The sequence below is a fragment of the Cynocephalus volans genome, chromosome 11 (assembly GCF_027409185.1).
Source record: "Cynocephalus volans isolate mCynVol1 chromosome 11, mCynVol1.pri, whole genome shotgun sequence".
In the NCBI taxonomy this organism is placed as follows: domain Eukaryota; kingdom Metazoa; phylum Chordata; class Mammalia; order Dermoptera; family Cynocephalidae; genus Cynocephalus; species Cynocephalus volans.
Window position 1 is genome coordinate 129,555,964 of NC_084470.1, and position 16,436 is coordinate 129,572,399.

At 44.2% G+C, this 16,436-nt stretch overlaps 1 protein-coding gene across 3 annotated transcripts in view; it reads left to right on the forward strand.

Moving 5' to 3' along the window:
• KCNT2 (potassium sodium-activated channel subfamily T member 2) overlaps positions 1 to 16,436 on the forward strand; it is a 388,988-nt gene that overhangs the window by 297,291 nt on the left and 75,261 nt on the right. For all 3 annotated transcript variants that reach the window (XM_063114556.1, XM_063114557.1, XM_063114558.1), the window contains one exon: positions 2,480 to 2,591. In XM_063114556.1, coding sequence (XP_062970626.1) covers positions 2,480 to 2,591 — 112 coding nt within the window. The remainder of the gene's footprint in view (positions 1 to 2,479; positions 2,592 to 16,436) is intronic.

The following is a 16,436-nucleotide window of genomic DNA, read 5'->3' on the forward strand; positions in this document are numbered from 1 at the left end:
CAATTGGTGGCATTTCCTAGGCCTACCAAATGGAGTTTGCTGGCCAAAAAGCCAAGTGATCTCCCCCATCCCAATCAGGACATTCTTCTAATTTTAAAGATTTTCTGAAAAAAAAAAAAACTTTAATTTACTGAATTCACTATCATTGGTGACTTTTGAGTGACAAGAATAGAACTGCCGAGACAAAGTCATGTGGAATGTGGATAATACTGTGTTTCTCCATAAACTAATCTAATTAAATTCAGCGTGCTCTTCATCAAGAACTTATTGACTCAACTATGAATCCCAAATGCACAAACAAGAATTGAGAAATTTATTTTAACAAAGTTTGATAATTGAAGAAATAGAAGATGCAGTAGTAGGCACTGAGAGGAAACTTTTGTCTTTCTAGATGTCATGGTTTAATAGGAGAGCTAGAGCATAAATAAAGCCAACTAGAGGATAAGGCAGGAGGCAGTGTAATAAGTGGTATAAATCAAAGACCAGGGAGCCAAAGTGTAGAAAATGATTCTCGCTTTAAACATGTTTTTAAATTCCATCTCGATTAGATTCAAAAGAAACTTTAAGTAACGGTTGGGATTTCAAAATATAGAGTTTGAGGAGGGAAGTAAACAGGAAAGAAAGTACATGTCAGGCAGAAATAGCAGCACAAAAGGAAAATAGCTAAGAAAATAGTAATACCACCACAACTAAGAAACAGTACCTACTGTGTGTCAGAAACCGTGCTAAGAGTTTCACAAACCAGGTCTCTAAGCTTCTAGACACCCCACATTTACAGAATCTGAGATTCAGAGTTTCCTTAACCAACTCACGGTCACAGAATTATTGAAGACAGCGGCCCTTGGCACAAATAAAATTAAAATATTTTAACATTAAATATCAGCCAAAGAAAATATATTCTGATTGCTGTTTTGCTTACATTATTTCAGTCACACTTACTATGATTTGCCTAGATCAAGAAATACAATAATATTTGTTCTCAAAATGGAGAGCAAGCCATATGGTACTGACTATATTCCTTCCTATTATAAAGAGTGGATTTCACAAAACGCCCAGTGATAACATAAGCCTTCACTAGGTAAATCCCAGGTATTAATCTATTTATGTAGCTAAGAGGGCATACGAGTTTCACAGATAACTCTGAAAGAAACTGTTCTTAATGATGGTTTAGTGTCTTAACTGGAATGGTGACGAAAGCCCAGGGGAAGCAGACCTCAGAGGCAGGTAATGAGGAAAGTCTCAGCCACAGGCTGGAGAGCGGGCCCCTCCAGGGTGCGGAGCCATCGGGCAAGCCCACTGTCCCTGGCAGAAGGGAGAAGTCCTGGCAGATAATCAACCAGCATTAGGGAGTTAGACCTGAGCAAAGGTAAAAGCTCATCAGTAGCGCGGGGTTCAGCGACGGGGCTCCCATCTTAAGAGAAGCACATTTCTTTATAAAGCACCAAAGCATGTGCTCAGATACATGGCGGTAACAGTAATCTCACTCCTGGAACTGGCATAAAATGAGAGTCACAGACGCTAATTTGTTTTTGGGCCACAAATTGGCTGTTTATATCCTGCATATTTTCAGTCAGTCCTAATCCCTGAATTCAAGGGATGACTTTAACCTAAAGAGGGGAATTTTAAGTGGCTATAAGTGATTATCACAGGAAGGGGTGGCCACAGAGAATCTCAAAATATCTGAAACTGGGAAAGCTACCTGTCACACACAATATCAGGTAAGGACCCCATCATCAACAGCAGCAGAAATAAAATGGCACTCATTGTGGCTTTATTCTGCCCCTTTTCTCTGGGGGGAAAGAAATCTCATGTGTGCATGTGTGTATGTGTGCGTGTTTATGTATGTATTTGGCAGGGGGGAGGGGTGTCAAAATGGAAAGAAAGCTAGTGCAGAGACAGGGGACATGAAAATTCCCAGGATCCTTTTGGAACAACATTATCAATGCTTTATTTAGCCTTCATCCCAATTCATTACAATGAAATTGTATAGAAAGATATTTCTTCTTCTCAGAAGTTCATTGTAGCAAGATATGACATTTAAAAATAGTGTACTAGGAGAATAGGGAGTCATAGGACATCAAATGGACAAGAAATTCATCATGTGAAAATTTTGCCCGTCAGTTTTATTCATCATATAAATTTGTTTCAATATTATTCACAAAGTAACCTTGTAACTTCTTGAATCAGCTTTATGAGTTTCCCTTCTATACTGTTTCATAATCATAGAGAGAAAATGTCTAATAAAAGCAAAATTACTGAATTTATTTTTCATATTGTGCTAAAATGTTGATAAAATATTCTTTGGAAAATAGTGTTTCATTTTTCTTACATTGTACAGAACATTTTATGTGGCACTGCCTGCCGTTGTAATTGGGTATACTTTTATGCTAGGTATCACTCACTCATAAATATGTTGTTATAAAAAAATTCCATATCTGATTGTTAGTGTAATGCAATTTTTTTTTTTTTGGAAATGTAGGTTGTTTTCCAGTCTCAGTATTATTACAGAGCTTACTCACCCAGCCAATATGAGATTTATGCAATTCAGAGCCAAAGACTGTTATTCTCTTGCTCTTTCAAAACTGGAAAAGGTAAGATTGCACATTATTAAGTAATTTGGATTTAACCTTTTGGTTCAAAGAATATCTACATATTGAAAGAAATGCTACGAGATAGTAAAAACAAAAATGCTGTTTTCAACTCCTATTTGGAGGCTAAAATACTAATTTGTACTTGTAAAAAATTTAAATTGATGTATTTGAACCATTTATATCACAAGTGAATATGTTGGAGATATTTTGTTCTATCATAAATTAATCAAAAATTAACATGATTTATGAAAAAATTAAACAGAACAGAAATGTATACACTCATTTATAATGTCAGTTATGCAGATATTACAAATGATTTTCTATGTCATGAAATCTGTACTTACTTAGAGCTCTGCGGTTTTGAAAAAAATTCTTATTCTTAGAAAACTCATAGGTTTTGTTGAAAACTGGCTTCTCAAATGTCACCAACACGACCTGAGATAAAGCCAAGTGTTTATTCTTTACCCAGGTAGGGGAGACTGCCACCTCCAGAAAGCTTTGGCAATGCCTTGGGGGGGAGGGGAAGCAATGTCCAAATTTATTGAGAATTGGAAATTTGATCCAATGAGAGTATTTCAAAGTGGGGACTTTATTAGGATTGGGCAGATATCAGGATAATGGAGACCGTGGAATTGCAAGATCATGCTACGTGGTCAGAAAGGTTTGGTTTCTATTCTCTGTATCTGCACTGAGTGTGGGGGTAGATGGTTTTGCCCTCAGCTTTTACTTTATACTAGTACACTAGGAAAATCGGATGCAAAAGGACAAAAAAACAAAAAGACTCAATCTCATGCAGGTAAAAGTATGTTACATCTATGCTGTCTTCACTGTTTATGATATATGAGATAGAGAATAATGCCTTACTTTTTAAAATTTTTCTTTCAGTTACTTTTATTTCGATTAGCTATTATGCCAGACACTGTCCTAATTCCTGGGGGACATATGGATAAGTGAGGTTGTTTCTGCTCTCTCGTCTGTTGGTCTCTATCCCCAAAGCTGGCCACGCACCTTAGGTCAGTAGAGACTCACCATGCGTCTTTATGGGCATAGAGAAATTGCTGTTAGGCCCTGCTTCCAGAAGTGGAAACTGAGTTTGCGACAAGTTACATAACTTTTTCAAGATCATACAGCTGTCCAGTCAATGCAGTAAGGGAAAGTTAAGGCCATTAATGTTCAGGACATTCAAGAAAACTTCCATTTTGCCGCACCACTTTAACAACGTAGAAGTGGTGGTAAGCAAAGCAAAATTGTCTCAGCATCCACTGAAAGAAATGGAGCCGAAATGCCGGGTACTGATCAATCAAGCTTTATTAAAGAAAGCAATCTGCTGGGCTGTGCTCACAGTGGAGGACAGCAGCTAACCTAGGGCAGTGGGAGCTTATGTTGGTGTGTTGGCACCAAGAGCTGGTAATTCCGGGGTGGGGATTGAGTTAGGCCATGGGAACGCAGAGTTCTGCGCATGTGGAAACGCCAAAAGTTTCATTTTCTCCGAAACCATGAGGCTCCTTGTAAAAGAGAAGGCGGGGAGGGGAGGAGGTGGGCGGCGCCATTTTGTACTTGGGCTTGTCTAAAATAGCACTGGTTTTGTTGCAGATCTATTATTCCTGCCTTTTAAGTATAGAAAAAGGGTTAAAGGGCAGAGGTCTCATTCTTCTTAAGCTACGTCCTGCTGGAGGTGGGAGGAGAGGAAAGATCAGGTGGAGAAATCCAGCAAAACAAAGCGTCCTGTTGGTTTCCGGGGAGGGAAGCTGTGTTCTTCCCGGTCTCTGACCTGGAGAGGCTGGTATCCGAGTTCAGTGACGTCTTGGCATGCGTTCCTGTAAGAAATTAGAGAAACACCAAAAGAGGCAGGGACCAAAAAGAAGAAGAAGGCTGTCATGGTTAAGGGTCCTGGTAATGGTACCAGCCGGAGCGTCCATTTCCAGAGCCCACTCATATTGTCCCAGGAGTCTGCTGCAGCCTGGCTCTTTTTAACCATCTGGTTGCTGGATTTGTGTGTGTAAAAGCAGCATTCTTCCCCTAGGAATAGACAAAGCCCTCCCTTCCTTGCTGGTAGCAGTTCTAGGCCCCGTCTATTTTGTAGAACTACTTCTGCCAGGATGTTTGTTTGCTGTGTGTACAGCTAATGGCATCTGACTGGTCATAATGTACAGTGGGAGTATGTGTTAGGGCTGAGAATATCTTTTGGGGGGCTCCCCCCTAAGTCTAGCTAACAACTGTGACCCCATAATCGACCCAGATCCTGCAAACATTACCGTGGTTTCACATTGTGTATAGGAGGTAGCATGTGTAGATGGTATAGAAGGGAGTAGGAGAAAGAAAAAAGCTAATTGGGTTAGGAGAGAAAAAGGGTGCATAATAGAAAGAAAGAGTAAAGAACCACTTCAACTGGAGTGTAGTCGCAGAGGACCCCTTGCCAGGCTAATTCGGTTATCCACTCAAGGATATCTTCAGCACTGGAAGTGGAGGGGTGGGACCAATCTTGGAGCAGCTCCTGTGTGAAGGATGTGAAACGGGCCTGCAAGATTGGGAAGATAATTGCTGGGGGGGAGATCATCCTTCTTCTGGGATTGGGGGAAGAGCGGAGGTCCTGGAGATTTTTAACCTTGTGGGTCCTAAAATGGACAAAGTGTAAGGAGGTGTTGAGTTGGGGGTTGAGCAAAGGGACCCTTTTGAGTTGGTGTTAACAGAATCTTTGGGTAAAGTCTCAGGTGCTAGTTTTACCAAGGATAAGTGATGCCACAGGGCCTTGCTTAGTACTTTCACTGCCGGGGGGGGTGGTGAGAAGTACTGTATAAGGCCCTTCCCAACATGGCGAGAGAGGCTTTGGGATTCGGGTTTTAATATACACTTGCTGTCCCGGGCTCAGTTTTAAATCTGAGGGGGTGGTGGGGAAAGGATGAGGTAATAGACGGTTGGCCTGTTCCAGAAGAAGATCCCTAATGAGTGAAAGAGTAGGGAGATACTGGCCTAAAGGCGATGAGCTGGAAGGGAGAGGTGTGAGGGTAAAGGGTCTGCCATACATAATCTCAAAGGGGCTGAGGCCTGTGGGCTTGTGGGGGCAGCTCGCAGGTGATTGAGTGCTAGGGGGAGAAGTTGTGTCCAGGGGAGGTGAAGCTCCATGGACAGCTTGGTGAAGTGAGTTTTAATGAGGTGATAAGCTCTCTCTATTTTACCCGATGATTGGGGTCAATATGGTATGTGTAGGTTCCATTTGATAGGTAAGGCCTGCATGGTGAGTCGTGCAATCTGGGAAACAAATGCTGGGCTGTTATCAGACTGGAGGCTGGTGGGCAGGCCAAAACGAGGGATGATTTCTGAGGTGAGAGCACGTGTTACCGATGCTGCATCCTCTGAGGGAGGGGAAGGCCTCAATCCAACCAGAGAAGGTATCTACTAAAATAAGAAGATAATGTCTTTTCTTGTGGGGAGGCATGTGAGTAAAGTCAATTTGCCAATCCTGGCCAGGAGTGTACCCTATGGCCTGGTGGGTGGGAAAAGGCTGGAGCAACGAGTACACAAAGGACAGCTTTGAGTGATTTGTTTTAGTAACTTGGCCATGTGGGGAGAGTAATATAAAAGCTGAAGAAGGCATAGTAGAGGTTCATAGCCTATATGAACTGAATTGTTGAAATCTAAGAGGATTTCTTCAGCTTGTGTGGTAGGGAGGGCATAGTGACCAGAGAGAGTGTACCAGTTGTCCTTCCTCTGTGCCCCCAGCTGTTGGAGGTGTTGTATTTCTTGGGGTGTGTATTGGGGTGTGGGAGCCATGAGAAGGACATGAGCAGGAGAGGAAGAGTGGGAGCCTGGTGATTGAACAGCCTGTTTTGCGGTTAGATCCACCAGTTTGTTTCCCTGGGCTATGAGGTCATTGGAAGTTTGGTGTCCTCTGCAGCATATAACCCCAACCTCTTTGGGGAGCTGCGCAGCCTCAGGAAGTATCTTGATAAGATGTCTGTTTTTTATAGGCCCTCCCTGAGTGGTCGTGTATCCTCTCTCCTTCCATATGGCTGCACAGGAGTGTAGGGTGTGGTGAGCACACTTAGAGTCAGTGTATATATTGACTCGTTTGTTACTTGCCAGAGTGAGAGCGTGGGTCAGGGCAATGAGTTCTGCCTGTTGGGAAGTGGTGTTAGGGCAGAGGGGGGCAGCCTCAATAGCTTGTGTTAGATTTACTATGCATAACCCACCCGGGAGGTGGGCGTGGAGGTAGCGCTCCCATCTATGAACCATGTAATGGGATGTGGGGGGAGATGTGTGGAAAGGGGTTGAGAAAGAGGTCTAAAGCCTCCATGCAGTTGTGTTCTAAAATGGTTGTGAGTGTTTTGGAAGTAGGGTAGCTGTATTTAAAGGAGGGCAAGTTTTGAAAGAAAACTGAGAGTTTTCTATGAAAGTAAGGTGAATTAATTGTAAGTGGGAGTGGAGGAGAATTGACATGGCCTTGTGGCTGAGAAGGTCTTGGAGATGATGAGGGGAGCAAATGACCGTTTGGTGTCCAAAAGTTAGTTTAGAGTTTTCTTGTGCTAAAAGGGCGGCTGCCACCAAGGCCCATAAACAGGGGACCTATACCCAAGCTGTGGTGTCTAGTTGTTTAGAGAGGTATGCAACTGGGGAGAAAATATCTCCTGCTTCTTGTCCCAAAACCCCGAATGCTAATCCTTGGGTTTTGGCAACATATAGGATAAAAGGATGGGATAGGTTTGGGAGGGATAGAGTTGGGGCTGTGAGGAGAGTGGCTTTTAATCGCTGGAAGGGAGAATGAATGGGCTTCATGGGATCTAAGTAAAAGGCAGGATCCCCTTTGGCTGCCTCATAAAGCGGTTTTGCTAGCATACCAAAGTTAGGAATCCACACGTGGAGATATCCTGCAAGCCCCAGGGAAGAGAGAATTTCACTCTTTGTAGTAGGAGTAGGGAGTTCAGAAATTAAACTCTTGCAATACACCAATATTTCTCTAGTGTTGGGGGTGAGGTGGACTCCCAAATAGGCAAATGAAGGAGAAGAAATTTGGGCCTTGCTGGGGGACACTTGATATCCCCTGGAGGCCAGGAAATTAAGGAGAGCAACAGTGTGGGCCTGTGAATCCTCCTAGGAAGGGCTACAAAGGAGGAGGTCATTCACATATTGTATAAAAGTGCTAGAGGTTGGAGGAAGTTTGGATAAGTCTTGAGCTAAGGCCTGGCTGGAAAAGTGGGGGCTATCCCGAAACTCCCGAGGAAGTACTGTCTAGGTAAGTTGTTGGGAATGATGTGTATCAGGGTCAGTCCAGGTGAAGGCAAAGAAGTTTTGACAGGAAAGGTGTAAGGGGGTAGAAAAAAAGGCATCTTTAAGGTCAAGTACAGAGAAGAAATGGGTTGTTTTTGGGATTGTGGATAGAAGAGTATAGGGGTTAGAAATGATTGAGGTTATGGGTAAAATGGCCACACTAATGGCCCTGAGGTCTTGAACTAAATGGTATGAGCCATTAGGTTTTATAACCGGAAGGATGGGTATATTACAAGGTGAATGGGTGGGTCATAGAAGATGAGAAGAAAGGAGTTTGTTTATAAGGGGCTTTAATCATATTAGGTGTTTAATAGCAATGGGGTATTGTGGGACATTAGGGAAAGAAGAAGAATCCCACAGCCTCACGAGGATGGGAGAGTGATGAGTAGCAATGGAGGGTGAGGCAGGACCCCATACCATAAGATTAACTTTGTCACAGGGAAAAGGGAGGGTAGAGGTTTCAGGGCTCAGGTCTGGGGCAGCCTGCAACAGGAGTATTGTAGCTGGAGTTAAAGTATTCAAGGTAAGGGTAGCTTCGAATTTGGAAAGGATGTCTGTCCCCAATAAGGGGGTTGGGCATTGAGGCATTATTAAAAATTTGTGTGTGAATTGGGTGCGATATAGGGTGCAGGAAAGGGGTTGAGTGATCCGGGGGTGGTATTCTGATCTTGTGACCCCTACTATTATAATAGAGGATGGGATTGTTGGTCCTGCATATTCAGGAAGGGTAGAGTAAGTGTCCCCTGTATCAAAGACAAGAGATCAGCTTACCTGCCACAAGGAGAGTTACCCTGGGCTCATGTGTGGTGATCTCCATGGAGGCCTTGGGCCCTGGGTATCGTCAGTCCTCCTCCTGGGCAAAGCCTAGAAGCTCCAGTAGAGATGGCTGTGGAGCTGATGGTTGTGGGTTAGAAACCGGACCATTCCCTCTCTGGTGAGTGGCACAGTCAACTCCCCAGTGACCTGGCTGTTTTCAGTGAGGACAAGGTCCTGGAGGGAGTCCTGGGTTGGGAAATGCTCAGGCCCAGTGGCCCGGTCAACCACATTTGAAGCAGTTTCCAGGTGGCTTGCCTCTTGAGGCAGCCAGCTTTGGAGTATGTGAGCCTTGGATAATGTTAGCCAGGAGCTGATATTTGGTCTGACTGCTTTTGTAATGATCTTTTTTCTTCTCCTCCTCTCTACTGTTAAAAGCCTTGAAAGCAGCATTGAGGAGGTCTCATTGGGTAGTATTTGGACCATACTCAAGTTTTTAAAATTTTTTTCGAATGTCAGGGACTGATTGAGTAATGAAATGAGAGTGTAGTAGAGCCATGCCTGCAGGAGAGTTTGGGTCTATACATGTGTATTTATTTAAAGCCTCAGAGAGGCGAGTTAAGAATTTGCTGGGATTTTCAGTGGATCTCTGTGTGATCTCTCTAAGCTTGTCATAATTGACTGACTTGTGAGTAGCCTTTTGGAGGCCATGAAGTAGGTGTGTGATCATGTTATCCCGGAGTTCCTGATCCCCATGGCCAGCCTAGTAGTCCCATTTTTGGTCCATGTGAAGGACAGCTGTGGCCCCCACAGGCCTCCTGTTATTCTGGGCATGTGCCTCATACGCCTGTTTCTGGGCCACCATCCAGATTTGTTCCCTATCTTTGGGAGAGACAGTGGTAGTGAGAATTATAAAAATATCATGCCAGGTGAGATCATAAGACTGGGTGAGATATTTGAATTCTTTGGTATATGTATTTGGGTCAATTTGAAAGGATCCTAAATGTTTTTTGATCTGGGAGAGATCAGAAAGAGAAAAGGGTATGTGTACCCGGATAATTCCCTCTACCCCAGCCACTTCACAAAGGGGATATAAAGGAACCAGAGCTGAGGTGGGGTTGTTACCTGAGGAAGGGGAAGAAGAGGAGGAGTTGGGCTGAGGACGAGCGCCTGGAGGCCAGGTGTGGGGAAGAGAGGGAAAAGGTGGAGGCACTGGTGAAGGATCTGGAGCATAAGGAAGTGGTTGGGGTGCAGAGTGATCTGATGGGTCAAAAGATTGATCCAAGTCCAGAGGGGGAGGTCAGGCATGAGCTAGGAGAATTTGAAACATAGGACAGTTTTGGCAGAGAGAAGGATGTGATCGGAGATAGAGGAAAGCTTGCACATAAGGAATTTCTCCAGCTTTGCCATTTTGGTGACAAAAGTTGTCTAAATCTGTAAGAATATCTAAATCGAGAGTGCCATCTTCTGGCCACTGGGATCCCTTGTCTAGTTTGTATTTAGTCCAAACGCGATTGCAGTAGATAATGAAACATTTGTGCTTAAAGTCTCCCAGGAGGCTAAGAGGTTGTAAATTGGTCAGGAGACAGCCTAAGGGTGTAGAGTGTGACAGTTTCGATCATAAGGATCACACGTAGAGGATGAGGAAGCGATACTAGTATGAGGAGCATGATGACAAAGTCTCCCTAGAAGCTGAGAGATTGTAAACCAGCTAGGAGACAGCCCAAAGGTGTAGAACGTGGAGGTTTAGATTGTGAGGATCCCATTTAGAGGGTGAGAAAGAGCAGTCAGTCTTGGTAGAAGAAGCGTGCCAACAAAGATCATCCTCTGTTGTCCACCTTCTTTTCAAGAGAAAAAAGCCACTGACCAGCTATTAATGCATCCTTCAATAGCTGGGAGGCACAAGAGGAGCTCCCCTGGCCAGGTGCCTGTGCTTCATAGAGACCAGAGTCATAGAGAGTAGTCAGGGGAACCTGTAGAAGTAGGCAGGACAGACCCACTGACTCACCCTGAATTGAGGCCAGTGTTGGATGTGTTGGTCTGAAACAGCAAAAGGAGAAAGTCCTGAGGGTACCTGGTTCAGCAGGTCCAGGAAGAGTGGCTGGGAGCCAATCAACCCAAGAGAAGGGATCAGCTGACAGTCCGGCCAGGACCCTTCCCGGGTTTCAGCACCAAAATGAAAGAAAGTGAGCTGAAATGCTGGGTACTGGTCAAGCTTTATTAAAGAAAGAAATCTGCTGGGCTGTGCTCAAAGTGGAGGACAGCAGCTAACCTAGGGCAGTGGGAGCTTATATTGGTGTGTTGGCACCAAGAGCTGAGTGATGTAGTTCCCGGGTGGGGATTGAGTCAGGCCATGGGAACAGAGAGTTCTGCACATGCGGGAATGCTAAAAGTCTCGTTTTCTCTGAAGCCATGAGGCTCCTTGTAAAAGAGAACGGGGGGGAGGGGAGGAGGTGGATGGCGCCATTTTGTACTTGGGCTTGTCTAAAATGGCACTGGTTATGTTGCAGATCTATTATCCACAAGGAAACCTATAATTAGGAATCCAGTTGGAATTGGTTCTGGTATAGAATGGTCTCCTTCATAACAAGTGAGGAAGGATCAGTGATGAAGAAGCCAGGCTCTGGAGACAGATTGGTCCAATTCTCCACTATTTTTGAGGAATGAAAACTGGAAAATTATGTACGTGTTCATAGCCTTGGGATTCTTATCTGGAAAATAGTGGTAGGAGCTAAGTAATAAGATTATTGTAAAGATTACACCACATGATCTATGCAAAACAACCCATCATTTGATGTACATTTAGTACCAAAATGAACAGTACTAAATGCATAATTATAAATTGTTTTTGTTGATATCATCACTAATAAACACTCCATTCTGCGCATTCAGTTTTATGCCAAGAGAGTTGATGTAGCAAAGCCAAAGTGAGAGTATTTTCAGTATTTAAGTGTGTATGTCTACATGGTTGTGAGTTTTATTAGATTAGAGAAAAAGAGAAGAAAACAAAGTTTTGATTATTGTTGGTGAATTAATTAACAATAAAATCTTGGCCAACCAAGAAATTCTCTCTACAAATGCAGAAAAGAAAGCAGTTTTATTTGAATAAGCATTAAAACAAGCTGTCATGTGCATCTCAGGAAATCCGCTAAAGAGATGGCAAAGACAGGATTGGTTACATACATGTTAATAATCAGTCGCATATGTTACGTGTATACCAGTCAATCATATGCATCCTTTACCTAAAGGAAAAATAAAACTTTCCTTATCTTTGCAACAAGCAAGAAGGTACAATTTAGAGCCAGGCACATAGGCTCCAAAGAGACAGAGAAACTAGTTGCCATCCTCCTTGATGTTTACATTTCAAAAAGATCGCTCCAAGGCCCTCAAAAAGAATTCCTGGAATGCAAAACTGGCTGGAGATTTATTCATGTTTTCAAGCGATTTGCATCCATTTCAAAGAGACTGAGAAAGAATTTACAAATACAAGTTTTCTAATGGAAATGCTCTAGGAAAAATGGAGGCATAGGGACTTTTCTTTCTCTTTTGGCATCAGAGAAATTTTTATTTTTTTAACATTTATATTTGTCCTTACATTTCTAGATTTTTTTCTAAGGAAAAAAAGAACTTGATACATTTCCAAATTATTCAGGAATAGAGAGGCTAGAGGAGGTGGTATTGAAATCAATGGTTTGGATGTTATAAAGCCATGGAACATTCCTTTTAATCAACTTATTACTGTTTTATCCATTGAAAATAGGATTTCATCACCTGGAAACTTTTTAGACTTCTGGACTCTTATAGATTGAATTGTGTACCCACCCTCCCCCCCCCCAAAAGTATGTGGAGTCCTAACCCCCAGTTTCTCAAGTGACCTTATTTAGAAACAGGGTCTTTACAAAAGCAATCAACTTCAAAATAGGCCATTAGGATGAGCCCTAATTCAGAGCCCACTGATATCTTTACAAAAAGGGTAAATTCGGACACAAAGACAGAAACAAGGAGAAGACAGCGATCTGTAAGTCAAGGAAAGAAGCCTGGAACAAATTCTTCATTTGCAGTCCTCATTATGAACCAATCCTGCTCAGCCCCTTGATTTCAGACTTCTAGCTGCCGGAATCACATTTGCCAGCACCAAATTTGCCACAACCAAACTTCTGTTGTTTAAGCCACCCAGTTGATAGTACTTTGTTATGGAAGCCCCGGGAAGCTAATACAGATGCCATCCATGATATATGGTAACTATTCGTTTCCAACCAGTGTTTTTATCAGTAATATCTCCTGGTATGAAAATGCAGCTGACTGTTTAATTTTCTCTCTGTATTTGTATTCTGGGTACATTGAGATATTTTTAGGATTGGAAAACTGATATTTATTTCCAATATTTAAATAAATTCTCAGGATCCTCCTGAGGATTCTTCAAGATGGCGGTGGCTGCGGTGGTTGGCAGGGAGTGGCTGAGGTGGAAAAGACGGCCACTGGGCCTCAGGCAGCCGGGAAACTTGTGGACCTTCCTCTCGCCATCTCTTAAGGGAGGACAGCTGCTGGTGGCTGGTCGTGGGGGCTGACCACCACTTTGCCCTCGGCAGGAGAGGCTGCCTCATTTACAGGCAACAGCTTTGAAGTGTGGAGCAGGAAAAGAACTGTTTCTTAGCTGCAAAAGCGAGTCTCTAAACAGGGAACACGGCACCAGGGCTGCTGTTGATGCAGCCAGGATCCCGGAGGCCGGGGCCGCGCTGAAGGCGGCCAGCTGCCCTATTCAGGATTCGAGGTTTCAGGCCGGCATAAAAGAAGATTCCTGGGAATGGCCGAGCCGCGCCGCGGGACCGAGTGAGCAGCCCGAGGCGGCGGCAGCCGAGAACAGGGACGGTGACAAAGCAGAGGCAGAGAGGGAGCTGCCCGATCCGGCACAGCCCTGTGAGTGACCCCTGACCCGGCCCTGCTCGGGGGGCTGACGCCCACCCAGCTTCCGCCTGCATCACCGGGCCACTCACCACCCCCGGGGCTGCCTCCATTTTCTCAGGTGGTGGCAGCTCCGGCCCGGCTCAGCCAAGCCTGTCCTCCTCGCCCAGCTCGGCTCCTCACTGAGCCTTCCCACTTGCTTGCCCCGGCGTGGGGCTTCCCGGGACCTGTGGGCTGGCCTCCCCTCCCACTCCCTCCGCGGCTCTCTGGCGGGGCTGGTGGCGTGGGGCGCCCCCGGCCAGCCTCGGGAGGGCAAGGAAGTATGGGTGAGGCCAGCTGTCACTCCACCGCACCCTGGGCTCCAGCCCCCGGTGAACTTCCTGTTACTGGGAGGCAGATACCATCTCTGTGGCCACCAGTTCAGAAAAATGCCTAACTGATTTCTGGTTAGGAATAGGGTGGTTCAAGAGTTCCCAAGTCCACTTGAACCTGCCGGAGAGCTGACTGTGGGTGGGCACCGGGCTCAGTCCGAGCCGGGGGGATACAAAGGTGAACCGTGTGCTGTGGGCTCCTCCCCCGAGGAGCTCACACTCTGGTGTGGGAGATAAGACAAGTACACAAATAACGGCGATACCAGGAGGAAGGTGATAAGTCCCGAGAAAGATCTACACAGTGTCACAAAGGCACCCAGAGCCACCGGTCATCTGCGCCTAGTAGAAACCTGGTAGGCTTCCTGGGCGAGGCGGTGCTGAGCAGGATCTTGAAGGCCCAGCTGGTAGATGAGGGTTGCAGAGGACACGTCCCAGCCCAGCCCAGTGTGCACAGAGCAGGGAGACGTCTGGCTAGGGAGGCGGAGACTCAACAGAAACCACACAGCCTGTGGGGTTGCCACGGCACGATCCAACAGCCCGGGCCAGAGTGCACGGAACAGGGAGAAGTCTTGCACGGGAAGTGAAAGAAAGCTCAGCAGAGACCACACACCCTGCGGTACCGCCCCGTGATCCAGCAGCCCAGCAGAGTCCAAGCTGACCAGAGAGGTCGCTCCCTGGAGAGGCCGAAGACCCAAGGCAACCATACAAAAGGCACTAGAGGCCAACTGAGCAGTCACGGAGGTAGCCATACCAAATTGGCGACCACAGCAACATCTTAGTCAATAGTCTCAAACCGGTGGACTGTGAAACCCCCTGCCACAATGAATAAACATTAAAAAAAAGATACCAGAAATACAAAAAATCAAGAAAGTACACCACCAAAAGTTAATAAATCTCAAACTCTAGATCCTATAGAACAAGAAGCCCTTGAAATGACTGACAAGGAATTTCGAGTGATAATTCTAAGGAAACTGAATGAGATACAAGAAAACTCAGCTAGACATCATGATGGAATGAGGAAAAGTATACAGGACCTGAAAGAGGAAATGTACAAGGAAATCAGTGTCCTGAAAAAAAATGTAGCAGAACTTGCCAAACTGAAGAAGTTATTCAGCGAAATAAAAAACACAACGGAGAGTTTAACCAGCAGGCTTGTCAAAGTTGAAGAGAGAACATCTGAAGTTGAAGATGGGCTGTTTGAAATAACACAAGCAGACAAAAAGAAAGAAAAAAAAATCAAAGACATTGAAGAATTTCTGAGAGAGATATCAGACAACCTTAAGCGCTCAAATATCCGAGTCATGGGTATTCCAGAAGGGGAGGAAAATGGAGATTCCATTGAAAACATATTCAACAAAATAGTGGCAGAAAACTTCCCAGGTATAGGAAAAATCACAGATCTTCAGATCCAGGAAGTTCAACGATCTCCAAACATATTCAACCCAAAAAGGCCTTCTCCAAGACATGTTATAGTCAAATTGGCAAAACTCAGAGACAAAGAGAGAATCTTAAAAGCTGCAAGAGAGAAGCATCAAATCACCAATAAGGGAGCCCCAATCAGGCTAACATCAGACTTTTCATCACAAACCCTAAAAGCCAGAAAGGAATGGGATGATATATTCAAAACACTAAAAGACAAAGATTGCCAGCCAAGAATACTCAACCCTGCAAGGTTATCCTTCCAAAATGAAGGGCAAATAGTATATTTCTCAGACAAACAAAAACTGCGGGAGTTCACTACCACACGACCACCCTTACAAGAAATCCTCAAGGGAGTACTGGGTTTGGTTCCTGAACCACTACCAAAAAAACCCAAGAAAAATCAAAACCCACTAGTATTATAAAAATGGCATTCATGAAGAGAAAACAAACAAACAAAAATGCTGTCTACAACCTAAGGAACCAACAAACACAGAAACCAAACAGTAAATCAGAAAGCAAGGAACAAAAGACACCTAAGACAACCAAACAACCAATAAAATGCTAGGAATAAATCAACATCTTTCAATAACAACTCTTAATGTAAAAGGCTTAAATTCCCCAATCAAAAGACACAGACTGGCTGTCTGGATCAAAAAGGAGGACCGAACTATATGCTGCCTACAAGAGACCCACCTCACCCATCAGGATTCACATAGACTAAGAGTGAAAGGATGGAAAAAGATTTACCATGCAAACAGAAAAGAAAAACGAGCTGGAGTAGCTATTTTTATATCTGACAAAATAGACTTTAAACTAAAAACCATAAAAAGAGGCAATGAGGGACACTACTTAATGATAAAAGCACTGATCCATCAAGAAGACATAACAATCATAAATATGTACGCACCCAATGTTGGAGCAGCCAGATTTATAAAACAAACTCTATTAGACCTAAAGAAGGAAATAGAAACTAATACCATAATAGCAGGGGACCTGAACACCCCACTGTCAATATTAGACAGATCATCTAGGCAAAGAATCAGTAGAGAAACACAAGATCTAAACAAGACTCTAGACCAATTGGAATTGGCAGATATCTACAGAACATTCCATCCAACAACCTCAGAATATT